Source organism: Nicotiana sylvestris, chromosome 9, assembly GCF_000393655.2.
Source record: "Nicotiana sylvestris chromosome 9, ASM39365v2, whole genome shotgun sequence".
In the NCBI taxonomy this organism is placed as follows: Eukaryota; Viridiplantae; Streptophyta; class Magnoliopsida; order Solanales; family Solanaceae; genus Nicotiana; species Nicotiana sylvestris.
In genome coordinates this window covers 46,941,843-46,969,679 of record NC_091065.1, presented here as the reverse complement: position 1 = coordinate 46,969,679, position 27,837 = coordinate 46,941,843, and the positions used below count along the sequence as shown (strand labels likewise).

Below are 27,837 nucleotides of genomic sequence, written 5' to 3'. Positions count from 1 at the left end.
TTGATATTTCACTTTATTGTAAACTTTCTTCAATTTCTTTGTCCATATATGTGGTATTCATGTGTTTTATAGATATTAATCTTAGACTACATATACATATTTGAAGTTTTTCTTCATTTGCGTCTTTCTTCATTTTAACCCACGTTTTATTTGCGCTTTGCGCTTAAAGCCCCAATAAACCATAAAGCTTTTTTGCGCTTTCCGCCTTTGATAACACTGGTCTCGACTTCATCTTACATTATCAAAAGGAACTACACCATACTATCACTCATCAGGTAACTCAATGACACAGATTCGCATAATCGCAGAGCTTACTAATGTGATGCACATTCCCTCTTCTCCACCCCAAAAAAGCAAATTGGAAGGCAAAGTAGATTATGTGAAATGTCATAATCTTTTGAAATATAGTTCAGCACACTGGAAGGATTAGAAGATCAGACGTCTTTCATGAACGATGTGGGTGAGATAATGAGGAGGTTCTCACATAAGCCAACAATTCAAAGTTCCTTTTCCTCCAATAAGGTAATTTGCCCAGAGAAGACAGGTTTTTCAATACAGGGCTCGTTACGACGAAAGGATCTATTAGCATAAGGAGCGCCAGTTTAGCCAAATATGAATACATATATTACCAGGATTTCATGTCAAACAATGATTTGATCTCATTTCTAGCCTAGTATATACAAGAATATCTAGCCATGACGAGCAGAATTCCTAGCATTGTACATATAGACATCCTTTTAAACATTTTCCCCTCCCATGTTGGGTGTTTGACTGCTGATGAGGGATCACCTTCAAGCTCAATGGGAAGGACAAATCAGAAAAGACCACACCAACACTCGTATCAAAACTTCTCTTCCTATTACCAAAGCTGCTGGTTAAACACAGCCTGGAGATTAGAGCCATTGAAAGAGGGACAGGACACAAATGACCACAACACACAATGCAGTAAGTCACTCTGAATGAAGGGATCAAGGTTATCAGTGTGTCATTACCAACTATAAGGAAGTCCTTTTTTTTTATATATTACACATTCTGGTGCTTTTCAACAGTTGTACCGTGCACTAAAATCTACTTCAACAGGTGAATTCACCTTCTTGGCAATCTTTAGTTAGTCCAAAGGCAATTCTGCATGGAAAAATAAACAGGCATATTATGCAATATGTGACGTAACAGGTACCACACTGCTTCGCTCTTGGTTAAGAACATCAAGAAGGATATGAAAAGGATAAATACCATGTAAAATAAACCTTTGTAAGGTGTTGCTCACCATCAAAAAGGGGGCAGACTAACAGAATACGCCACTGAAAAAGGATACATAGGCACTTTTTATTAATGCTTCAATTGCCTTGCTTGTAATGAATAACACATTTCGACACAGTACCAATGTCCCATTTCATTGCACTTCAAACTAATGTCCCACGCAGAATAACTCTTGGGATTTCACAAACAGAAGCACCCACATAAACCCTTCAATTACTCAACAAACATTTGCTGAATAAACTAGAGACTCATAAACCCATCCAAAAAAGATTGTCCCAAAAAAAGAAACTAAAACTTACCATTCAAATACTACACACGCACACCCCAGGCAGAAAAAAGTTCAAAAGACTTGGTTACAAAATTAGAGCCTCATAACAACTGCAAAGTCATTTAGATTGCACGCAAATAGATAATTTCTCTATATCTGTAGTGCTTCCAAAGGAAGAGAAACATGCATTTAGCATCAAATGGTATATGTTGCAAATAGTAATAACTATAATACCAGTAAGGTCGCATATACAGATGTTCATTTTGGATACCAGTTCAAAGGTGAAGAATGGTGCAGAGACTGAACTTCAGAAGCGAAATATGCATTAACCATCAAATGGTATATGTTGCATACATATAGAAATAAGCTTTAACATCACTAAGATCAGATATACAGATATTCACTACGGATACCTGTTCAAAGGTGAAAATTCAGCATGGTACAGAAACTTAAAATGAAGCTGCTTTATCAGATCCAACCATTCAATATTCACATGCCAAAGTAATTTCCAAACATTGTCTTGTTTAAACTTCCTAGAGTGCCTTAAACACAGAATTCCAGAAACTGAACAAGAAGCTGCTTTTCTTAATCCGGTATGTGCATTTTGTTGGAGTCCCTTCAGAGACATCCAATAAACTAAGTGCATCCTTTGTTGGAGACTACAGTTCAATATCACATGCTGAAGAATTCAGCTAATTGTGTCTTGTTACCTTTCTACAATAACTGAAAACAAACTAACTACATTACCATCCGATTCCATCTTTTTCCCCCTATCACACCTCTAAAGATAAATACGGAATAATTGGTTTTTTTTTGGGGGGGGGGGGGGGAAGGGAGGGAGGGGGGTTTACGCCTGTTAGTAGTAGCTGTGAATACTCAATTTACACTTAAGGAGTGCAAATTAGGCTGCCACAATCACTGTTGATGCAATCTAAACATCTTATGGAGAAATGAAGTATAAGTAGCAAGCTCCTTCTTCCTTCTATCCCAAAAAAGTGAATATTGAAACATAGACAAGTGCATTAACCATGTATTTAAGAAATGGTCCATCCAATTATTAACCATCCTGAAAAGGAGCAAAATACTTGCCAGACTGGTTACACAGCACCAGTCTTAACTGTTGGTAAATTATATTCAGGGTCTTAACATTGAGAGATTCAATGCAAGTTTAATGTGGAGTGAAGTTCCTACTTCCAATATTCAATGAGGTAACACGGATTTCATGATATCCTTATTTTCCTTCCATCCCATTTCCTTTTCCTTCTGATATTGTTCTTGTCTCTTTTATTGTCTAGAGAACAAAAGAAGGCAAGATTAACGCACGGATCAGAGAGGACTCCAATCAAGTGCGGCACTAGAAGCTATGTAATAAAGCTGAATCAGTTTACATCAGGTCTCTTTAAATCAAGGTTTAATGATAACTCTACCAACTAATAGTGAACAGATTTACCAAGACTGTTGTTCAAGATGATGTTGTCATGCACCCTAAGCCCTAAGGTGATGCTTGAGCAAAAAGTTAGACAATTTGCTCATGCAATTCCTTCGCAGAGTTTTGCTTCCATTTAAGGCTTTAAACTCCTGTTTACCCCTCACCTACGAATATGTCCAAAAGGAACAAGTATCATACTGCCAATTCTCAGAGCGATTCTGCCTAAGCTTTCATAATCTAAGTTGGACAAAATCCTTATTCCATGAGATGCTTGGTCAGTGGTATACTCCATTTTAAACGGTCAAAGACATCTTCTGTGGATCAAAGTTTATTGGCATAACTAAGAATCTTAAATATATTTAATCCACCTATGAGAGGTTATTCTACTATAATGAAAACCAAAAGCTAAGGGATCGCACATCATTGATTGCTTTTCTTATTTAACTGATCTCAACTGCGCACCAATATGGATAAGAAACTTCAGTCCTTTTCTAACTATCCTTTGGTAGCAACTTTCACCTTTTATTCTCCAGCGTACATGTAGAGCAACGTCGTCAAATTTGTAAACTCTATACTCACCTTAGTATAGAATCAGACATTGGGATAATATGCATGTTGAATTTGTGCCATAAATAGCCTGATATTTCTCTTTCCACTTCCATATTTTACCTCTTGATGTTCTAATCTGTTGAGACGATCTACTCCTTAGCAACAACAACAACAAACAACAACAACAAACCCAGTTTGATCCCAACAGGTGGGGTCTGGGGAGGGTAGCACTTAAAAAAAAATATGTATCCAGTTAAAAATACAATAAATAGTTTATATGGCGTTTCAGGAGGAGAAATACTAATTAGATAACTAATTAAAGCACACAAAAGTATACTTGTTTCTGATGCATATGCTGCTTCTTTAACATTGAAAAGATAGTTGAATGAGTCTGTTTTTTAAGTTGGTAATTTTGGAAAAGAAAAACAAAGTTTAATTATATAAAGCAAAGTCACATATGCACAACAATTGTGGTGGCATCTGATCAGCTGTAAACTCTATGGAACAATCTTGCCCATGTCAAGAAAAAAGTGGAAAAAAAGGGCATGCCAATGAAGTTCTTCAGTTAATGTGTAGAAAATAGATCGAAACAAAAGGGCATACCAATGAAGTTCTTCAATTAATGGGATATAGCAGGAAACTAACTTCTGTACCTCAGATTTTTCACAATACTAAGTAAAGGATCCCTCGAAATTTTCAACTGCAAAGTCTGAGGATTAAACAAATGATAGAACCACATGCCATATTTCAGCCTGCTACCTTTATTGCACCAATCTCATCAATCTTTGAGCTCTTGTGCTGCAACATTTCAGCATGTGATAACAGCAGAATTAGTTGTAGGTGTTAGTGTAAGACCAAATGTAACTTGTTCAGAACAGAACACTTGAGACTTTCTGGATACTTGTTTGGTTAAGATCGTTTGGAAGTTGTTCTTTTTAAAAAAAAATTAATAAAATAAAAAACCTACAAAAAGGTTTGTGGTTAATTTTTGAAAATTTTAAAAATTTTGAATAAAATAATACTTCCTCCATTTCAGTTTATATGACACACTCTCCTTATTAGTCAATTCCAAAAAGAATGACACATTTCTATATTTGGAAACATATCAACTTTAAACTTATCATTTTGTCCAGTGAGAAGTGTTTTAGCCACACACATGTCATTTCCCCACAAAGTTTTGTACCCTTAAGCTTTAACACCATAGGTTTCAAAAGTCTTTTTTTCCCATAAACTCCGTACCGAGTGAAACTACCTCATATAAATTGAAACGGAGGGAGTACACTAGCTTACACACTCACAATTCCAACCAAAACAAATGACTGTCCATACATTTTTCTAGCACAAATATTTCCTCAAGAATATCTCTCCAGGGAAAACACTTCAATAAAGTTGTTCAAAAACCATATGAATTCAAAATCATTCAGTTCTACCTTGCTTCTCTTGTGTTTGTGAACGTCATTAAGATCCTCTCCATCATGCTTCCTTTTCTGGGATCAATTAAAATATCATAATCAGTCGCCGCTATAAATACAACCGCTTTCAATTCTGTGAAGTACCACTGTTGCTTCTTGCTAAAGTCCTAAACTCGTGCAAATATTGGTGATTTTCAACTAGCAGCTCAAGTAGAAGGTAGATAAGCATCATGGAACAAGAACATAAAATGGCAAGGGGGAAAAAACAAGTTTCGCAAATAAAGTTTACAAAGTCAACCTCTCATCTAATTCAGTACGTTGACAAAACAAAAAGGTTAACAAATTCAAAGTTCAGGTTACCGCGATAGGTTAGGAGAGAGAGGATAGCTTGAGTCATATCAAAGCTGCAGCAGCAAGAAAGAGTTTTATGCTGATGTGGAAGTGTCTTAATAAACTAAAAAGTCTAAATCATACAGCAAACTCAACTTTTTGCCTCATTAACCAAAAAGCCGGGCAACAGTTCATTTCACAAGTCCTGGTCTCATTTTTCAAGAAAGATAAGCCTTTATGTCCTTGACTTTCTCCCTGTGATCCAATACAGGCAACTGACAACACAAAAGGATAACGAACTCAATAGCATCATACAATCCAGTGAAATTCAAGCAAGAGTAACTTTCAGCAAAGTTCAAATGTCACAAACGACAAAGTAAAATTTTATCATCTTTAGACAATTCTATTAAGAAAAGACAAATATTTAGCAAATTAATTTGAAAGGGCTATTCTTTAAACCATTCATCTAAACTATTTCATATTAAAAAAGCATATGACATGTATAGTAAGAATCAACACATCGCACCAAATATCTCAAGGTTAACAAGAGGGGGTTGCTCAGATGGTCAGCACCCCCACCTATAACCCCAGGATCGTGGGTTTCGAGTCACCAAAGGAGAAATAGCTCCAACAAAAGGGGATCAAAAGGGAATCAAAGGGGAGGGAAAAAGAATATCTCAAGGTTTTGCTAGTAGCAGACCTTCTCATGATGTTTCTTCGAATGATCAGCACCAGAATCATGATGACCACTTTTATCTCTATTTTTCTCTTTATCCTTGTCTTTGCTTCGATCTTTATGCCGATGTTTGTGTTTCTTATGCTCTTTGTCCTTCTCCTTGTCCTTATCTCTGTGCTTTTTATGCTTCTTATCCTTGTCTTTCGACTCACTTTTAGATTTTCCAGCTACAGTTGGGATGCCTTTCTCAGACTATGAAAAAAAGAAGTTAAAACATTACTTAAAAGACGCTTACACAAATGAACTATTGTCGCTCAAGCTTCACTCAGTAAATTTCTTACAGGAGGCAGAACAACTGGAGCCGCTTCACGTAGTTGAAAAGCTTCTCCAAGAACATCTAGGTCAAACGGCTGGATGCGGGAACTCGTCTCTCTTGACAAGGAAGTGTCCTGTATAAGCTGATCCAACTGCATCCCTTCCCCTTTCCTAATTTCTGTGTCTCCCACCACATTGTGAAGATAGTGGGCATCTGAAATAGACAACGGAAGTGACCTCTTGCAGAAGAACTCGTGATGAGGCAACAATTTGAAGTGACTGATAAGATCCACAGCACCTGTAAGTTCTCTGGGCCCTGGTGGTGCATTTTGACCATATCAAAAACAGTTATAAACTAATTCTTGACTAAAAACAACAGGCATTCTAAAGAGAACAAAACCTGAATTTTAATTCATCATCAGAATATCAATAGATAAATCTAAGCCCTTTGAGAAACCTGATACTCTTTAGCAGTCCAGCATCTTTCCAGCACCTCACATGTGACTAAAATATCAACTACCTTTGCTAAGATTTAATCAACTTTGGCTTATAATAGTCACAATGATCCCGAACTCAAAGAATATTAATCTGACAGCTAACACTATCCGGATGATGAAGGAAAATGCTTGAGAATACATTGCTTTGTGATATAAACTTCTACAAAATTCTATGATAAACAATGTAAAGCCCCAAAGATAACATTAGCATTACTAGTCCTTTATCTTTCTCCCGAATGAACAAAGATAGATTTGTCCTAGTGCTGCAGAAGAACCACACAAAAATGAGAATGCAGTACAAGATCATTTCTAAATCCGGAAAGAGATAACTGGCCCACACACGAGGATTGCAGAAGCAAATAAATCAGCCAGCTGCAGATTTGAGCAAGATACTGATGAAATGAAGCATTTTACTGTAAATCAGAACCTAGCTATGCAAATAAAGACCCTCACGATATCAAATGTCTGCAGTAGTCAATGCAGGGCAACATGCAAAAAGACTGTATGTTACAATTCTGTTTCAAAGGGAACATAATGCTGTAAGGGTCTTACCTCTTCCAAAACTCTTGCTATCAGGATCCATCAATTAGCAACAAGTACGTAGGTACAGCATTATCTCCTGGCAAGTGTTGATAGGTTAGAAACAGTCCAGAACTATCTTTTCTGGGAACATTAAGAATACAGCACTGAAATAAAAACAAAATGGATCGAATAAGCAGAAACCTAAGTTGCGCGGACTCTTCGATTTTGGTGCCGTCCCCATCCCGATAGGAGACGGGGACGGGAGCGGGATACATCCCGGATTCAGTCAACTGACTTCGGACACTTTGACCGGAGCCCATCGACAAATTTGGGAGAAAATTTGAGATTTTGATTTCTCACAATCAAAAATAAAACAGATTTAGGAGAATGAAAGAATAATGTCCATCTTGAAGAATGAAAGATTGAATTCTATAATATTCATGTAAGTTTTTCACAGAATAGCTCTCAAAATTTACAATATTTTTATAGCTCTATTTTTTATTAGCCGAATACCCGCACCCCTATCCATATCCATACCCCGGATCCGCACCCCCAAATCTTAAAATTTAGATTTTGCCGAATCCGATACTCGGATTCGTCCCCGTATCGGATACCCACACCCGAGTCCGAGCAACTTAGGCAGAAACTAGAAGATATAACAGTAATGTTGGGACCACCATACAGAACCAGGAGGTATTAAAAGGGTTCATCAACCTTTTTGGTATCTTGTCCAAAGAAAAGCTACCTGATGCTCTCATTTTGCATAAGCTCTACTGGTCTAACATAACCAAGACATGAAGCGTGGGGAAAAAGAATGCGACAAAACAAAGCTAACTCCAGAGCAAAAATACAACCTTCTTTGGTGAAGCTAAATAGATAATTCAGAATGTGGGTTCACACAGAACTATTCTTTCAGTTTCTAACGCTCCACCTTCCAGGAGGGTTGGGAAGTCTTACAGTGGACATCCACTGATACTTCGAAAAAGAAAGTGAAATAAAATAAAACTAAGAAAACCAAAATCTACTAAGAGATGAAGTAGGCAAGAAGTTACTCAATATTCGGCACTATGCTTTTCACAAGATGTAGCAGGTTCTTTCTTTTTTAGATAAGTAAGGAGGCACGTTGTACTTAAGCAATGATGTCCACATCTACAATGGTAGGGCAGAAGAGAAAGACGAAAAAGGAAGTGGTACTGGATGTCCAATCAGATTGTTAATGGGGAAACCAGAAAAAGTCCCCCCAAAAGAGAGAGGGGGGGGGGGAGATTAAGAGAGAAAGCTACTTGTTTTTTTTGTAGCAATCACAAGGACAGGAATTGCAAACTATCAAGACATCAAAATTTTATACAAAATTAACAATGACATAGTTCCCAATTGCAAAAGATTGATAATTTCTTTTCCTTTTTAATAATTAAATACCACATCATCTAAGCAGTGGAATTACTACAACATTTTATTCTAAGTTTGAAATATGCCTATCAAAACATGCAAAAAGGGATACCCAACTAAACAACTCCTGACAGAGATTTTTTGCACTGCAAATATCTCACTAACAAAAAGTAGATGTGCAAACTCTTGGTGATCATGACTCAAAAAAATTGATTATCCAATCATCATCTCTTCTTTCCGTATTCCTTTTCAACAGCTAACATCAATTCTCACATTCCTCATTCAGCAAAATCTCATACTTACAAACTTCAATTATCAGAGACGTCTCCCAAGAAATAGCAGATTATCAGCCTAAGTTCAACATTTACAGACTATTACTTCACAAATATTACAGGATCAAGCAATTTAAGTTTTGACCAGTAGCCATCACAGTAATTGCGCAACTTACCAGAACAATAAGACTACTAAAGGGAATAAGGTTAACTAAAGGGTAAGCAGAGAGTTGAACTCCGAACACCAACCAAAGTAGATAATTCCTGCCCTCTCTCAAATTCATTCACCACCTCCGCTGCCAAAGTTCCCAAATTTAACATACAGAATATACGCAGTACTAAAAAATTCGGATACACACCAAAGATCAATAACATTAAAACAATATACAACGTGGACGTTCCAAATCTCTAGTCATTTAACATATTTCTGTCACCAAGGAAACATCTTGATCTCAGAATTTAAACATCAATATAACCGTTGGAAGACATAATACGAGCAAAATTTCCAACTAGGAAAAAGGAGCTTACTCGATGAAACAGAGAGATCGAAGAGGTAAATGTGAGCTTCGCGAAGCACGAATTCCAATCAAATATGATCCAGAAGCAAGCAATTCAACTCAGGAATTAGGGTTTTAGCAATTGATCACAAGGCTTCGTCTTAGAATAAATAATTTGTTTCTGATACGCTCGTTCTTGAACTGAAATAAACCCTAATTCCTCTTGGGCATAAAATAGTTGAATAACGATTGGCTCAGGAAAGAAGAAAACGGACTTCTCGCTTTTGCTTCTATGATGATACTGCAACCTTATTATATTATTATCATTATTATTGTAATAGTAATATTTTATTCTTAGATACTTTTCCTATATTTCTAATTGGACATTTACTGCCCCTGATCTGGACTATGTTGGAGGGAGCTTTCCGTCATTTCAGAGTACCATTGATGACGACGACTGACAGTTCTCCATGAAAGGAGGAAATAGAGGTCATGGGTTGGGCAGAATTTTTTTTTTTCTAAAACAAAATAGATGATAAATCGAATGTGATAAAATTATGTTGAATTGAGAATTTGAAAGATTTTGGGTGTGCTTGGTAATGTTTTCAATTTTTCCATATTTCGTTGGCTTAAATGTTTTAGAAAATATTTTCCTCATGCCTCCCATTGAAAAATTAGCAAGGGAATATTTTTCAAAATTCGTTCTCACCGCAACCAACCACACCCACCCCACCCAAGCCCTACCCCAACCCCAACACCACCCCACCCTATGCCTACCCACCTCACACCTCATCTTCATCCCCACCCTACAACAACAACAACAACAATAACATACACAATAAAATTTCACAAGTAGCGTCTGGAAGAGTAGTGTGTATGCAGACCTTACCCCTATCTGGCGAGGTAAAGAGGTTGTTTCCAATAAACTCTCAGCTCAAGAAAAGATGAAAAAAGAGAAAGGAAGAAGACGAAGAAGAAATAGGAAGAAGAAAGAAAAAATAGAGGGATGAAGTATGATAAGGAAAAGGGGAGAAAGACAACTATACTAACAACAAGAGCAACAACGACGACGGCGACGAAACCAGTAACCAAAAATAGCATCAAACAATAGCAGACTGGAACATACGATATACAGAGCGAACGAAAAAAACAAGGGAGCTACTAATACTACTAAAAAGAACGAGGAACTCTCGACTACCTACTAGCCAACTCCATCCTAATCACCTTTCCCATCCTCATCCTAAATAAAAATATTATTAATAATACTTTCTTTTCATGTTATAGATATGTTTTTTTTGTTTTGCATTTCAATAAATGAGTATTTTTTTTATATATGATATAAAAAAGTATTTTTTTTATTTCAACAAAAATAGTACTTTCTTTTCATAGAAAAAGTATTTTTTTCATTTCAACAAAAAAAAGTAGTATTTTCTTTCATTTTAACAAAAAAAGGTATTTCTTTTCATGATGTAGAAAAAATATTTTCTTTTATTTCAAAAAAATGAGTACTTTATTTTTATGCTGTAGAAAGAGTACTTTATTTTTCAACCAAAAAAGAGTATTTTCTTTTTAGTTGTGGAGCACAAATTTTAACGTTATTTTTGCGTAAAAAAGTAAAGCAACACATTAGTTCCTTTGGGTTTGTGTGAATTTGAACAATTAAATTCTTGAAGAAAATAGAGTCCTGAAAACGTTGGGTATTTGAAGGGAGGGGGGTGATCAAAGCAACATGGGGACTTGGAAGAATGGGGGTGAGGAGAGTAACATAAAAAGGTATTTTCTACTCTCTAACCAAGCACTAGAAAATATTTTCCGGAAAAGATTTTTCACTCACCAACCAAACAAGGAAAAATAAGTGATAAAACTACTCATTTTCCATGAAAACATTTTACATAGAAAACATTTTCCTTCGTACCAAACACACCCGTTATCTTTATTGATTTCTTCCACGCAAATTGGATCAATCGAGCCCGTGAATATCTTTAAAAAAAATTGTGCAAATTTGGTTCTATGAAAAAGAGAAAAAAGAGATATTGTAACCTAAATATGATAGGTGTGAGATTAGCTGCTGTATAGAATGTTTTGTGGATTATGTGTGACAGTGTCTATCTTATTTGAAGATTCATGACGCATTCATATTTCTGGTGGATATGCCACAAACTAAGTAGATTGGTGACCACACTCAACAACTTGTTTGGATTATTGTTACATGTCGTTTCATAATATATCATATTGTATCGTATTGTATTATATGATGAGTATAATGTCTGTATAGATTATATTATTTGCGTCGTTTCATGATATCATGCACCAACAATATGAAGAATAAACTTGCAATATTACTAAAAGAAAATAGGATATGGAATGTGTGTGTGTATATATATATGGGGGGGATAGAAAAGGTGACTTGACATCTCTCTTTGGCCAAGGATCCTATTTATCTTTTTTCTCCTTTTTTTTTTTTTACCTTTTTCCCTTTCATTCTTTTTATTTAAATTATTTAATAATTGAAAGATGATTATTTTCTATCGTATTAATTACATCAGTTAACCATTCTGCCCATAAATACGTTCATTACAATTATTAATACACTTATTATCCTTTCTATTACAATTACTCAATATAGGTTGCATTTTCTTTTCCTATTACTCAGTGTAAGTTACTACTTTTATTTTGGTTACTATAAATAGTAAAGCATATCTTTTCCTTTGCATCACTCTCATCTCTTCTTCTTTTACCATTCCTTCTCCTTTTCATTTGAAATTTTTTGTACAGAAGTTCTCTTCTTCTTTTTTATCGACTTTTTCTTTACATTATTGGTGTTTTTGCAAGAGTTATTTGTTCATACACAATATTGGTGCATAACTTTCATTGGTTAGGGAGTGAGCAAGAGAAGAACATATTGCATTATTTGTGGGCAATATTTAGGATTCAACTTCAACCTTGATAAGTACACTACCATTTACTCCAGGCTTGTAGTTATAGTGTGAATTTATATGTAATAAACAATGACTCTGCCTTTTTTTTTCTTGCATTAAAATGCTTTTTATTTTATTTTAGGAATGATTGTAATAAATTTTGCACTGAATTTTAATTATTGTTTTATTATTTTAAAAAGAATTGAGAAAGTATGGTTACATGCTCAAACAAATGACAATTTGAGAAAATATGATTATTTTTCTCATCTGGAAACAATTGATATGGTTTGTGTCATGTCACCTTTTAATGACCTTTTGACTATTTATAAAGAGATTGTCTCGCTATTTTTTTTCAAATTTATTATGCTTCTCTATGTAGTTTACAACTATGTATCTCTTAAACGGTATTTTCCTGGACTCCTCTCTATTATGTTGTAATGGCAGAAATAATAATCAAGAGAGTTAATTTTGAGATTTTTATAAAATTAGTAGAAAAAAGGATAATTAAGTTAATTGTTCAAGGAAGGATAATAATTTCTCATTTGTTGGAGGGTTTGAATATGAGAAAGAAAAAGAAAGAAAGAAAAATGAAAATAACACTTGAGAGATATCCGAGCATTTGATTATGCATTTTATTGGTATGTGATTTTTATAAGTTTATGCATATAAAGTTTGACTTTATTATATCTATTAAATCATAAATACAATATTTTTATTGGAATTAGAGGTTGTATGAACAAAAGGTCACATTTAAATATGTGTGTCTTTTTTCTCCTATTCAAAAAAAAGAAAAGAAACATGAAATGGAATTAAAAAAACTAAAAACATAAAGAAAATCGAACAAGTTATAGTCACTTACCTTTCTTGAAGATTCACAAATTTTTTTTGCAAGGTAAAGTACATATAATTATAACTAACTGTATAATTTTTTCATCAACTCAAGTACTTATTCATAGATACCGAAGAAACTTTTAAGAAAATAAAGAACCTTTAACATTCAAGAAATGCTGAAGGCCCTAGTATTAGTGGACAGTGGACATCAATTCGAGAAGACTGACTAAAAATAAAAGAAATATGAAGAGTACGAACAACAAAAGGAACGGCCTCATCTTCATGGAGGTTGCTTTTTCACGTAGCTTTAGCATACCTCTAAGAACAAACTTCTTAATATTTTCGGTTAATTCTTGAAAGCTCTTCGTTGAAAATCAATTTTTGATACCATATATATAGTATGCAATTTAGCTCTGCATACTCTATAATATCCTTCTTAATTTGGCCTTTGTTTGCCAAAGTAAGAACACTGTTTTTATGGATTAAAGACATGGATTAAAGTGATATGGCCGAATAGTATAATGAATTGCTTGCGTAATTAATACTATAATTTAGTTTGTCTAAGGCTACCGATTAATGATATTCATTAGTGTTACTTTTAATTATCTTTTAAAGGATTTGATTGCGAAAATATTTTTACACCTTTAATATATAGAACTTAAAGTTATTTTTAAATTTATTTATTTGACTTTAGTTTATGTACATTGATACTAAAAGAGAAATTTGAATCACTCTATAGTATCGATTTATATAAGATTAACTCTTTACTTTTTTATGTCCTTGACCTTTTTGAATTTTCACAAAGTTCTTAAATTATGTGCGCAGAATATGTATAAATTTTTATACATTAAACTAAGTTCTCCACTTCGTATAAAAGCACACTTAATTAATCAACAAAGATTGATTTTTTTAATAAATTATGACATTAGACATATTTTGATTTTTTTATAACTACGCGAAGCGCGGATAAATTCACTAGTATTATATTAAAAAGTAGAGTAAAAAATAAAATATGATTATTTAATAATAAGGAAAGATGAGAGAAAAAGGTAAGGTAACGACACCACCACACCAAATCCGTCGTTCCATAAAGTTACACTTTTTGTAGTTATGTAGCGATGAATTTAACAATACGATACAATAAAATTTAAGTAACAATCAAAACAAACATTATAGTTAAAGAAACAATATGATACAATAAAATAGGTAACAACCATCCAAACAAGCTTTAAAGGGGAAAATTTATATGATATTATGAATATGGTTTGATTTTTTACCTCTAAATTTTCTTCTTTTATATATAATATAAAGTCAATATATCAGCGCTAATGTAGCATAAAATTGGGGCATCAGCGCGATTTTGAAACTCACTTCAAAATACGGATAAATCAATTCTGGAGAGGTCCCAAATTATTTTTCGATTGTAGTTGCTATTTAGCATGCTTATTACAAGCTCATTTAATTCTTGATTTTTTTCTGAGCTAAAAGTTTTTATTTGTTATGCCAGACTGTAAATGTGCATTTAATAATATATTGCAAAACTTATGGAGCTCTTAAATTAGATGTTTAATCTAAATAATGGCACTGTTCCGTGTCTTTTCGCTTGCACGAATGACCTTTCATCCGGTAGTCTACTAACAGTGGTTTGTTAGTTGCTAATTTATTGTAATATTAGATGCACAAAATATTACTGCATTATCTGTTGCTCTTTAATCCCTATATATGGTATGCACTCGGATAATTTTACATTTAGTATTTTTTTTGTTACAGACAACACTCACCCATCCCCCCTAAATAGGTATTGGGGTAATTTATTTGCCATGACAATTATGTCATTTAATAGCCTCAATCCTTGAAGTGATGATTTGGTTATAAGGATCAAAATATGCCACATGTGAAAATATGGTAGTTTTGGAAATAATTTTCATCAATGAAACTATTTATTTATTTATTTATTTGAGATTTGCGATATGCTGATATTGCGGACCTCTCGCAAATGTGACCAATGCGTTTGCGGTCAATGTATCGCATTTGAGATGGGGGCTGGATTTGGGCACTTCACATTTGCGAAATAGGAGCCGCATTTGCGATAGGTTGGTCATCGCACTTATGACTGGTGTGTCGCATTTGTGACGCTGGGCGACTTTGGGCATCTTTGCAAAAGTGAGGTTTTGTTCACATTTGCGAGGGAAGGGACCTTCGCAAATGCGAAGGCTTTTCCGCATTTGCTATAATTCTTAGGCTGAGGCACTGATCGCAATTACGATCAGTGGTTTGCTTTTGTGATGATCGCAATTTGCGAACAAGGGTTTGCAATGACAATACATACAACTGGGTAAAAGTGAAAATTTTGGGGCTTAGCTCATTTTACAATATTTTTCAACCCTAGACTCCATAGAGGCGATTTGTGAAGAGTCATTTCTTTCAAAATTCATTGGTACGTAATTTTAACTAATTTTTAATCAATTTCAATTACTTTTCATGAATTTTATCATCAAACCCATTAATTTTAAAGGTGAAATTGGGGGTTTGGGATAGAATTTAAGAACTTTATAAAATTGAGATTTAGACCTCGAATTGAGGTCGAATTTCGAAACAAATTACGTATCCAAGCTCGGGGGGGGGGGGGGTGAATGGGTAATCGGGATTTGATCCGAATCTCGGATTTCGAAGACGTGGGCCTGGTCTAACTTTTTGTTGACTTTTTCAATTTAGTTAAAAACTTAACCTTTTTCATTCGTGCATACTTTGTAAAGCTTGTTTTAAATTGTTTGAATGATATTTGGCTAGATTCGGTTAGTTTGGAGGCTTGTTCTAAAGGAAAAGTCGTGATTGATTGTTGATTTTGTTCTAGAACGAAGTAAGTGTCGTGGTTAACTTTGACTTGAGGGAATTAGGACTTATTTAGTGTCACGACCCAAAAACCGACCCGGTCGTGATGGCGCCTATCGTGAAACTAGGTCAGCCGACACAACTCCCGAATCAACCATTTTCCAATAAAAGTTGTTTTTATACTATTTATAAACCAATAATCTCATATTAAAACTCAAAAGAAAAGTGCGGATAATTACACAAGCCCGACATCGGGGTGTCACTAGTCATGAGTATTTACCAAGGTCTGAATACAACAAGAGTCTAAAAAATGTACTAAATACCGTAATGAAAAATGAGAAAGGAAATCAGTGCTGCGAACGTCGTGCAACCACCTTGCTAACTCCGCCGACTCCGCCTCTGAGCAATCAACACCCGCTACCGGGTTCCGAAATACCTGAATTTGCACACGAGGTGCAGAGAGTAATATGAGTACTCCAACCCAGTAAGTAATAAGAGTAAATAAAGACTGAGCAGTAGGAAATGGTGAATCCACATTTATGATAAACTCAATAAGCACAACAGACTTTCAGATCAGAATGCGAGTCAATCATCTCATTTAAAATCCAGCTTTTGGGTAAAAATCATTTGAAAATGCTTTCCAACAGTTTCAGTAGGGGTTCAATACCATTTATAATAAAAGAGATGAAAACCATAATCGGCCCCTCGGGCAAAACATAGTTCGTAAACAGCCCCTCGGGCAAAACAAGAATCATAAACACCTCATAACATAAAAATCTTAGTGGAAATAACAAAGCCAAATCAGTGATTAAATACTGAATATCTCATAAAAACCCCAACTTAAATGAAAGTTGTTTAAAAATATTTGTTCAATATTTTCAACAGAGGCTCAGTATAAAGAGGAGTGAAAACAACAATTACATCAAAACAAGCCTCTCGGGCAAAGCATCACTCATATATGTATACAGCCCCTCGGGCAAGCCTCTCAGTCACTCAAGACTCAACTCTCATCAATCAGCACTCACACTCAATAAGTACCATATAGTAACCACTGCGGCGTTCAACCCGATCCATATATCGCTGCAGCGTACAACCCGATCCATATATATAGTCGACTGCGCTCATTGGGGGTGTGCAGACTCTGGAGGGGCTCCTACATCCCAAGCGCTATATCGCTACGGCGTGCAACCCGATCCATATACATATATATATATATATATATATATATATATATATATATATATATATTGCTGCGGCGTGAAGCCCGATCCATAAATATATAATCCTTACAACCAGGACCTCGGCCTCTCTCAATTATTAACCTCACCATCAGACCCTCGGTCTATCTCAGTCATTAACCTCACAATCAGCCCCTCGGTCTATCTCAGTCATCAACCTCACAATCACTCGGACCATCAGTAAAATAGGGAACTCAGCTCAAATAGTTTTTCAAATTTTAAGAATTAAAGTGATAAAACCAGATTTAAACAATAAACAGGTAAATCATGATTGAAGATATGCTTTCAAAATAAATAGAGTGAGGAAAAATAGTAAAAATGCCCTTAAGGGTCTCAACAGGTCGGCATAAGGCCCCAAACATGGCATACATCCCAAAATATAATATCAATCTCTAAAATATGAAATATTATACAATTTCAAATCAAATACGCGGCTTAACAGTAGTACAGGACAGACCAAGTCACAATCCCCAATGGTGCACGACTCCACGCTCGTTATCTAGTGTGTGCGTCACCTCAAAGTAGCACAACGATGTGAAATCCGGGGTTTCAAACCCTCAGGACATCATTTACAATCATTACTTACCTCGATCAGGTTCAAACTCTAGCCCGCGTTGCCTTTGCCCTCACGAATCGACCTCTGGATGCTCTAAATCTAGCCATAATCAGTACATAACCATTAAAATATGCTAAGGGAACAAAGTTCACTCGAAAATATCTAATTTACATCAAAAATCTCAAAATTGCTCAAACCCGGCCCCGAGCCCACGTCTCAGAATTCGATAAAAGTCACATCAATAGAATCTTCATCCTCTCATGACTATACATACCAAGAACATCAAAATCGGACCTCAATTGCCCCTTCAAATTCCCAATTTACACTCTCCAAATCCAAGCCATATTTTCCCAATTTTAGACTTTAATTTCCACATATTTCGTGATTAAACAAGTAAGAATCAACATAGGATCGAGTATTAAGTTCAAAAATCTTACCTCCAAGTATTTCCCTTCGATTCCCTCTTCAATCTTTCCCAAAAGCTCCAAAAATTGCTCAACAATGGAGAAAATAGACCAAAAATCGCGAACTCACTTTTTAAACATTCTACCCTAGGCCTGAAATCCTTCATTGCGATTGGGGGACTTCCTTCATGATCGCGAAGCACAATCTACCAGGCCCTTAAATTTACTTTACGCGAATGCGATGCTCAGAACTTTAAACCTACGCGAACGCGGATAGATCGAACGCGATGCTCCATTTGCCCAACTCATGCAATCACGAATCATGCTAAGTGATCGGGAAGAAAAGCTGACCTGCTCTCATCACAGCCCTACGCGATCGCGAGACTCCTTACGCAATCGCGAAGGAGAAATCTCTGAAACAACTGAAACTCAAAACCTGCAACTCCAAACAACATGGAATGGTCCGATTGACCACCTGAAACTCACCCGAGGCCCTCGAGACCTCAACCAAACATGCCAACATATCCCATAACCTCATTCAAACTTGTTCCAACCTTCAGAACGCCCAAAACAACATCAAAACACAAAATCACATCGAATTCAAGCCTAAGAATTTCAAGAACTTCCAAATTATGCTTTTGATAAAAAAAACAACCAAACCACGTCCGAATGACCTGAAAGTTTGCACACACATCAAAAAGGACACCACAGAGCTACTGCAACTTCCGAAATTCCATTCCAACTCCTGTATCAAAATCTCACCTATCAACCGGCAACCGCTAAAATCTCAATTTCGCCAATTCAAGCCTAAACCTTCCACGGACTTCCAAAATGCATTCCAATCATGCTCCTAAGTCCCAAATCACCTAATGGAGCTAACCAAATCATAAAAATTCCGATCCGAGATCATATACCAACAAGTCAAATCTTGGTCAAACTTTTTAAATTTCAAGCTTCAAACTGAGATCTGTTCTTCCAAATTCATCCCGATTACCCTGAAAACCAAAACCAATGATTAAATAAGTCATAATACATTACACGGAGCAAGTCATGCCTGAGAACTGATGAGCAAGGTGCATAAGCTCAAAATGACCGGTCGGGTCGTTACATTTAGTTTATTTGCTATGTGAATTATGTGTGTGATGGCGTATATGTAAGGTGACGAGTATATATGCATTGGCGTGGGTTTAAGCATACGAGGTGGAGTATTTAATTGCATGTGTTCCAATTATATTATGCCTTCTTTTATTCCAAGTTATTACTTGTTTAATGTCGATACACGTCTTTACTTGTCACATGCCTTGTAATGATCCGACCGGTCGTTTTGCTTTTTAGAACACCATCCCCCTAAATAAAACTTCTCGCGCTTGCTGAAACTAATTTACAACCTGCGGGGATGGTTGGTTTAGGATTTGGAAGAGTTTGGGTTGAAATATGCTCATTTGATTCCTTAAGATTTTCTTAAAATGATAAGTTTAACTTTGGTTAATATTTTTAGCAAACGGACCCAGATTTATGTTTTGACGGTCTCGGAAGGTCTGTAGGAAAATATGGGACCTGGGCATATGCCCATAATCGAATTCCGAGGTCCCTAGCTCGAGAAATTAATTTTTATTGGAAATTTTTAAACTGAAATTCTAAGGATTTAAAGAAACTAAATAATGATTGATCACGTTGGTATCAGGCTAGTATGTTAGGTCCTGAGACCAGTACATATCCAATATAACATTTAAGACTTGCCCGCAAAATTTGGTGTCAATCTGAGTAGTATAAGTACATTTTGGCATGTTAGAAGTGAATTAAAGAACTTGAAGTTCATAAGTTTGATTCAATTGGTTTTAGGGGCTAATTCTTAGATTTAGCATTGTTTCGGGCGTTCCGAAGGTTCGAGCGGGTCCAATTCATGATTTCAGACTTGTCGGTATGTTCGGGCAGAGTCCGGGAGCCCCGAGAGTCAATCGGACGAGGCTTGAGTGAAGTTGGAAATTTTGGGAAGGAGCTGAAGCTCCAGTTATCTGTCATAACCGCACCTGCAGTTGGTCAGCCGTAGGTGCGAGACCGCAGAAGCAGTTGACCCCTCGCAGATGCGGCCAAGCCAGGCCAGGCCCAAAGCCACAAAAGCGGCTATTTTTCCGCAGAAGTGGAGCCGCAAATGCGGCTTGCATCTCGCAGATGCGGCCCAGCAACCCAGTTGAGATTCCACATAAGTGGGCTCTCTTCCGCAGGTGCGATGGGCGCGGGTGCGGCCCAGGACTGCAGATGCGGAAATCACTGAAGCAGTGAGCTTCATTTAATATGGACTCCAGCCATTTTTGCCCATTTTGCACTGGTGTGTTGGGCGATTTTGGAGCTCTTGAGAGAAGATTTCCACATAGCACCTTGAAGTAAGTTCATCCCCCTTATTTCTAAGTTTAATACTCGAGTTTTGGGTAGATTAACACATAAAGATTAGGAAAAATGAAGGGGTTAGAGCAAAACATAGGGTTTTGATAGATTTTACCACGAAATTGGTTATGAAATGAAGTAGAAATCATATATTATTGATCCTTAGATTTTAAAGAACAACTTCCGTTGAAAAATTTCGGAATCCGGGCACGTGGTCCCGGGGACGGATTTTAGGAAACTTGTGTTTAAGGTTGAGAAATTGCTTAAATAGTTAGAATGCGATCTTGTGAGCTTGTATTGACTAGTTCCTACCTCATTTAACTAGTTTTGGATCGTTCGTCTCCAAATTGAGAGTTCGAGCTCGTTCTTGGTATTGGAAGTACACCTTGGAGCGAGGTAAGTCTCCTTTCTAACCTTGTAAGAGGGAATTCTCCCTATAGGTATAATAATTGAATAATTTGCTACTAAATGCGGGGGCAACGTACGCACTAGGTGACGAGAGTCCATACGTAGCTACTATTATGTTAATTGTCCGGGTAGTTTAGGACCCGTATCATGACATATTTGCGAATGTCTATATATTTTCTTGCTAATGTGATCACTTAGGATATGCTAGAGAATTGGAAAGGAACATAAGTGAACGTATATATTTGTTGAACACTTGTATGAATTTATTTGAATATAAATGCGCCTTCATGTGTTTTCCTAATGATAATTGATATTTGTGGATCGGGCCGATCGCCTCGGTAGAAATAGATGCATCTATGGTTCACGCCATTCGACCCTCTGGCAGTGCACAGTTTCCTTTCTGTTGGATCGGGCCGTCGACCTCGGCATAATGTGCGCATGATATCTATATGAAATCTTATTTATGACTTGCTTGTTGAGTGCTTTGAAATGTAAATGTCTAATTGTGATATTGTTTAAGGACATGACTTATTACTTCTTGCTACAACTATTAATTATTTGTGACTTCCATGCTTAGCATAACACTATATTATATTATTTGACTGTTGAAAGTATCAAGTCGACCTCTCGTCTCTACTTCTTCGAGATTAGACGAGATACTTATTGGGTACATATTGTTTATGTACTCATACTGCACTTCTGTACTTAATTGTATAGGATCTGAGGCAGGTAAATCTGGCTATCAGTCTGGTGCGCATCCCTGAGCACATTCTGAGACTTCCACGGTGAGCTGCTCCCTTCCTGTGCCGTTCAGCAGCTTGATGGAGTCTCTCTTTATATTTTTGTTGTCTATTCTATTTCGAACAGTAGGATAGATTTATTCTTTTGTACATTCTAGTAGTTGCCCACAACTTGTGACACCAGGTCTTGGCACACACTTTAGTAGACTATTCTTTTGGGAATTGTATAATTATTTTTGGTACATTACTGGTTATTACTTGTTTAAAACTTTAACTTAAGAAATTACTGCAATTATTTTGGTAAAAGTAAAAATGAGAACTTATTTATATTTCCGCGCTGGCTTGCCTGGCGATGGTGTTGGGCGCCATCATGACCTATAATGGAAATGGGTTGTGACATGCCTCTATTAGCTACATGTGCTATATATCTATGCCTTTATTTGTTGTCCGTCTTTACTTGCTATATGCCTTTACATGTTACTGGACAAATGTTTTACTTGTCTTATTTGTTACTCGTTTATTTGCCTTAGTTCTTTTTACTTCACTTTACTTTGTTATATCAGACTGTTTGGAGAAATTATATGTTTAGTGTCCTTTTATGCTATGTTGGGAGATACACAGTAGTTGATTGTAGTATCATTGAACATATGTGATTGGGTTGCACATTGCAAAGTTATATATGTTGACATGGGATTGGTTTGCACATTGCAACAGATAAATTGCATTATGCGGATCGGATTGCACGCTGCAATAGTACTTATATTGAAATGGGTTCGGAATGGTATTGGTATTATATTTGTGGACCGGGTTGTGTACCACAATAAATAAGAATTATTGTGATTATTCTTGGCTGTTAGTTTCTATTACCGTATTGTGATGTGAAATGGACTAGTGATGATATTCCGGGGCCCTCTGTTTCATTCTTATCTCAGATTTGTCATGTTAATTAGTTATTCCTTTACTGCGTTATTGCTTTTCTACTTAAATCAGTACAGATTTATAGTGAAAGTGTCACACCCCAAACCTGGGGAGGCGTGGCTGGCACCCGGTGCTGTACTGGCCCGAGCGAACCACTCTGTAACTCTTTTTTCTTCTATTATCATGGGCCAACATGGTCACAACTTGTAATGTATAACTATAAGTGGGAAAACACTGTGTCAATGAACCATCTTTCTTAAATCATGAATACATATGGGCCGTCAAGGCCTCTAACATACTGTATAAAATGAACCTCTGTCTACAAATCCTCTAAGATTATTTGACATCAAATGGGATAGGGTACCGGCCTACCCATAAGCCTGTAGCAAAACTCTGATACGGTGACTCATAGACTCGGCTGCACTCCGAATGAGGTGGACACTTACCGATCCTTTGTTGAATGCCAATCTCGTCTATTATGAGGGCTCGTCAAACTGATTATCTATACCTGCAGGCATGAATGCACCACCCCCAACAAAAGGAAGTTAGTACGAATAATGTACTGAGTATGTAAGGCGAAACTAAAACATAACAATAAGTCAACATTTATTAAAGACATATAAGAATCAACCTGAATCTCTGAAGTGCCACCGTATATGCATACTTATTATACTTATATATATATACAATGCTTCTCTTTGAGACTATTATCCATATCATATGATGTATGACTGCCCAACTAATCAGTGGTAACTGCCCGACCGGCCATAGCGCGGTGGTAAATGCATGACTACCCGACAGACCATAACTCGGTAGTAAATATGTAACTACCCAACCGACCGTAGCTCGGTGGTAAATGCATGACTTCCCGACCGGCCTTAGCAGGTTGGTAAATGTGTAACTACCCAACCGGCCGTAGCACGGTGGTAAATAAATATGCATGACTGCCCAACCGGCCATAGCTCGATGATAAATATGTAACTGCCCAACCGGCTGTAGCGCGGTGGTAAGTGAATATGCATGTCTGACCAACCGGCCATAGCACAGTGGTAAATGAATATGCATGTATTACTATATTATGAACATTAACATTTTTATCGTATACCTCATTAAGGACTTAGGAACATACTTAGACATGCTTGAATATCATTTTACAGGAATAAATAACATAAACATCCTTAACTACTAAGAGTAAAATCACTTATGAAATAGCTTTACGTTTACGTGTCGTTACTTGGATCATGCCAAAAGAAATAATGATTAGCCTTAACATGCCTGGGCCGATTCTCTTGACAATCCATCTAACACATGTCTTTTGCGAAAAACACGTAACAACTGATCAAAGTAGGGAAAAATCTGTATGATATATTTGAGAAAGATTGCACCATACTCCCTTAGAATCGCATATCTCACACTTTATCACATTATGAAGTTCAAACGAATTATTTTGGAGGTTCCATCCGTATGAAAATCTCTTAGAAAATCTTAGCATCCCACTTTAAATCTTAGTATATGTTACTACAAGAAAGGAAATCAATAGATGCCATACCATTTTTGCCTCCTTGATAGAAATTCTTCAACCAAATGAGATAAAAGGTGCATATATATCTTTAATGTTGCCACCACCTTCTTAAGGTCATGAGTAAATGTGTTTACCGTGAAAATGGTAATAATAATTAAATTTAATTTTGTGGTTCTAAAAATACGTGATCTATTTTTATGCTAGTTGTTAAGGCAATAGATGCTAAGTGAGGTATTTGAGATCAAGATATGAGCTTAAGACAAGATGCTAACCAAACCGAATCGCTGTCAATCGAGGCCTCGAGCTTGCTTATTCAGGGCCTCGGGGTCGAGTCCGATGTTCGCCGAGGGCGGTCGATGGAGACAAACAGTTATAATAAAATTAATGATGTTTATTTATGGCTAATAATAAGCAATAAATGAAGAACAATAAATAGAACACAATAAATATGAGCAATAAATGAAGTGATGAGACCAAGAGAATGTGTTAAAGGGCAGAGAGAATATTCTTGTGTATTTAGTATTGAGCAAGAGGTGTCTACAAAATGACAAGGATCTCCTTTATATATGGAGGGGGGTGGGGGATCCTAACATAGTAAAAAAAGCATTAATTACAAAGATATGGAGATGGTACAGCTAGTTAATGCCTTGATTCGTTTTTGGACTAGTCCACTAGACTTTTGTCAGCCCTATTTATGCGCCTTGGGAACTCCCCACTTTCTCTCTATAACTATCGGTTTGTACTTCTCTGAGATCGAGTGTCGATGGCCCTCGAGGGATAAGACTCGACTGTGGTCTCGAGCTTTCGAGACGTTGTAACGATGGAAGATTGGACCCTCTGATCTTACCATATATAGATAGTTCCCGCATTTTTAGAGTAGAATGATAAGAAACAACCTTGATACCCATCTCTTCGAACTTCCCGCGATGACGTCATTCTTATGATGTGAGCCTTTGCAATAATTGAGGCGTCCCGCTGATTTGTCTTTTCGGTGCCGTTCAATGTACTGCCGATTCCCATTCTCCTAAGAGATAATATCGTCGCCGATTCAGTTCCCAAAAACTCATTGATTGCACATGCCGATACGTCTTCCAAGGGTATTGATGGCGTTGTCGGTTACACCGCCACACTCTATAAATAGGAGCTTCCTGGAACCAATTTTTCATTCAAGTGTCCTCCAATACCTTTCCACCCTTTTCTCCTCCTTATCCTCATCCATCGTTATACCTTATGTTTGAGGCCCACGACCTTAAGGTTGTATGGTGGCGTTCTCATCAGCCACGCCATGGCCCTTTTCCCGAGCTTTCCCTTGCCGAGCGAGATTACACTGACTTGTTGTTGTTATTACTGCTGTCCTTATTGGCCCGAGATGATGAGATGGGGGGGGGGGCGAGATTTCTTCCGACTTAGGGAGATATTTGGACTCTACACTGCTACTTAGGAGTGCGACCGGACTATACACCGCTGCTCACCTCCCTACCCCGGCCTGGTGTGGCACTTCATCCCTTTTGCTTTCTGTGGGGTGAAGTGGCACTTTTGGATGGTAACTTGCACGGTTCGATGTCCCAAGAAGTGGACTCAAAGTAGCCATGTAGGTAAGGCCGACGCTCACCAAGTCTTCTATTGGGCCGTGATCTTCTTGGCCTGGTAGAGCTTTTGCTCTTTGGCGGGCCATGGCTTTTTCTTCATCTTTTTCTACTTCTTCACTTTCCTCTTCTCCATCTTCTTACTTTCCTCTTCTTCATCTTCTCCCTTGGAGATACCATTTTGGAAGACCAAGATGAGACTCACGAGGAGATGACGTTCGAAGATATTGCCTCCGAGGATGTACCCCCGAGGATAGATTAGGCTCTTTGGCTTTTACTAAATGTATTTTTTTTTGCTTCTTTGTTTCTGTGTAAGGACCCCTCATGGGATTTTGTAATCATATATAAGGACCCTTCGTGGGCTTTTGTAAAATATGCTTATGAATACAAAGACGTTCCTCCAATTTTCCTTTGATTTATGTTATATTTCTTTTTATTTGCGTTTGTGAAGATTCTGAATGCATGACTCCACCGATTGGTGCGAGTATTAAGCTCGGGTGCAAGTATCTCTTCTGGCCCTCGATTGATCAAATTGATTTCCCGTAGAACCCTTTGTCGTTCTTTGGACCGAGCCCGAATCGATTTGATAGAACCGGGTCATCGGGATCCCCGACTCTGAGTTGAATGAGAGTAGGGTTGTGAACCTTCAGTACGAGACTTAGCCTTTTAGACCTCGTGATAGTCTTCGAGGGGGGGGGTTTGCTCGGACGCCTAAGACCAAAAATATCCTTTAGGCTTTCGGGGGCAGTCCCCGAGTGGGAGTTCTCTCAAGCTCGGGGTACCTGGGGACTTGGTTTTAACTTAGTGTATATAGCCTTAAGGCATTGCAGATAGATCCTGGATGAGGGCTTAGCCGAGTTTAGATGGAAGCTCGAGGCCAAGCCCGTTTGAGTAGAGTTTTAGCGCTTATCTTCTTTTCGAGAAAAGCCCTCGAGATCGGGTACCATCTCGAGTCTCATAATGGTATTAATGGCCCCTTAGAGAATATCTTCTTCTTGGGGGAGGCCCTCAAGATCGGGCACCATCTCGGGACGTATAGTAATGGCATTGGCTTCCTGGAGCCTAACTTCTTTTTGACGGAGGTCCTCGAGATCGGGTACTATCTCGGGACTTCCTAGAGTCTAACTTCTTTTTTATTGAGGTCCTCGAGATTGGGTACCATCTCGAGGCTTGACTGATGCAGGGTCTCAAACCCCGAAATGTCGTATGGCAGCGCCGAGTGTATGACATGGTTACGAAATGACCAAGGTGATTCCGCCGCCATATCTTTCCCAAGTATTAAAAGCTTTAGTCAATATTTTTAGTTGGCCTTTGAGGTAGGCAGCTGGTCATCGCTTTTCCCATATATAAGGCTGTCTTCGCCCTTTTGGGGATTCCGCTATTTTGCGTAGTTGTCCTATTTCATATAGTTCTCCTTTCTTGCTTCGATTTTCCTTTAACTCAAAGCTTTCACCTAAGTCTTTATTTCCCCTTTCTTCATTTTACCATAGCCATGGTTGCTATGACCGAATCCGCTTGGTAAGGAGAACAGAGCTCCACCTCTGGGCATTTTTCTTTGAGGGGGGATCTTCTTGAGTCGGAGAGGAATGATTGTGGATGGGGGGAAGAGGTAGTATTGCGGGTACCTTCCCCAGAAGAGAGCATCATGGAACATACTGAGGGGTTTTTGAACGCGTATTCATACCCTTTTATGTTGGGCCCCCTTGATAGGGTCGTGCTCGACTTCTATCGATAGTGCCAGGTTATCTTGGCCCAAATCCATCCGTCATTTTGGCAGATAGTATTGATGATGAGGTTCTTTGCAGAGAAAGTAGGGCTCGAATTCACTCTTATCCATCTCATCAGGCTGTATTGGTCTTTTCACCATCGAGGTCTGCTAACCCTACGATGCCGTTCCACCACGCCTTTCATCGTTAATGATGAAGAAGATGGATATTGGGGGCGGATGAGCCAATTCGTCTGAGTGTGGACTGTCGATATTATTTAGTGGAGTTTCTACCATTTCCTGAGGAATGGAATTTTACATGTAAGTGGTACACTCGTGCCTTCATAGTTTTGTTTATGGTGAAGGCAGGCTCAGTAA

The 27,837-nt window shown here is 37.3% G+C and overlaps 1 protein-coding gene across 8 annotated transcripts; it reads right to left on the bottom strand.

Moving 5' to 3' along the window:
• Positions 1–503: 503 nt before the first annotated feature.
• LOC104232652 (mediator of RNA polymerase II transcription subunit 19a-like) lies at positions 504–9,914 on the bottom strand. Of its 8 annotated transcripts, none has more exons than XR_712382.2 (8): positions 9,448–9,914; positions 7,289–7,355; positions 6,266–6,555; positions 5,949–6,176; positions 4,937–4,993; positions 4,160–4,304; positions 1,268–1,301; positions 504–1,125 (listed from the first exon to the last, which is right to left on the bottom strand). XR_712382.2 is itself a non-coding variant. In XM_070155907.1 (8 exons), coding segments are annotated over exons 2-8 (714 nt in total). In that variant the 5' UTR covers positions 7,320–7,355; positions 9,448–9,914; the 3' UTR covers positions 504–1,124. The 8 variants fall into 8 exon arrangements, 4 of the variants coding, with proteins under 4 accessions (XP_070012008.1, XP_070012009.1, XP_070012007.1 ...); XM_070155907.1 differs by having other exon boundaries at positions 1,234–1,301; positions 4,266–4,304; XM_070155908.1 differs by having other exon boundaries at positions 4,266–4,304.
• Between the last annotated feature and the right edge of the window lie 17,923 nt (positions 9,915–27,837).

Coding starts and splice junctions, on each gene's coding strand:
- LOC104232652 (XM_070155906.1), bottom strand. CDS start 7,319: ATGGATCCTGATAGCAAGAGTTTTGGAAGAG. Junction 6,177..6,265: donor CTCCAGTTGTTCTGCCTCCT/GTAAGAAATTTA, acceptor TTTTTTTCATAG/TCTGAGAAAGGCATCCCAAC. Junction 4,994..5,948: donor CGAAGAAACATCATGAGAAG/GTCTGCTACTAG, acceptor AATTGATCCCAG/AAAAGGAAGCATGATGGAGA.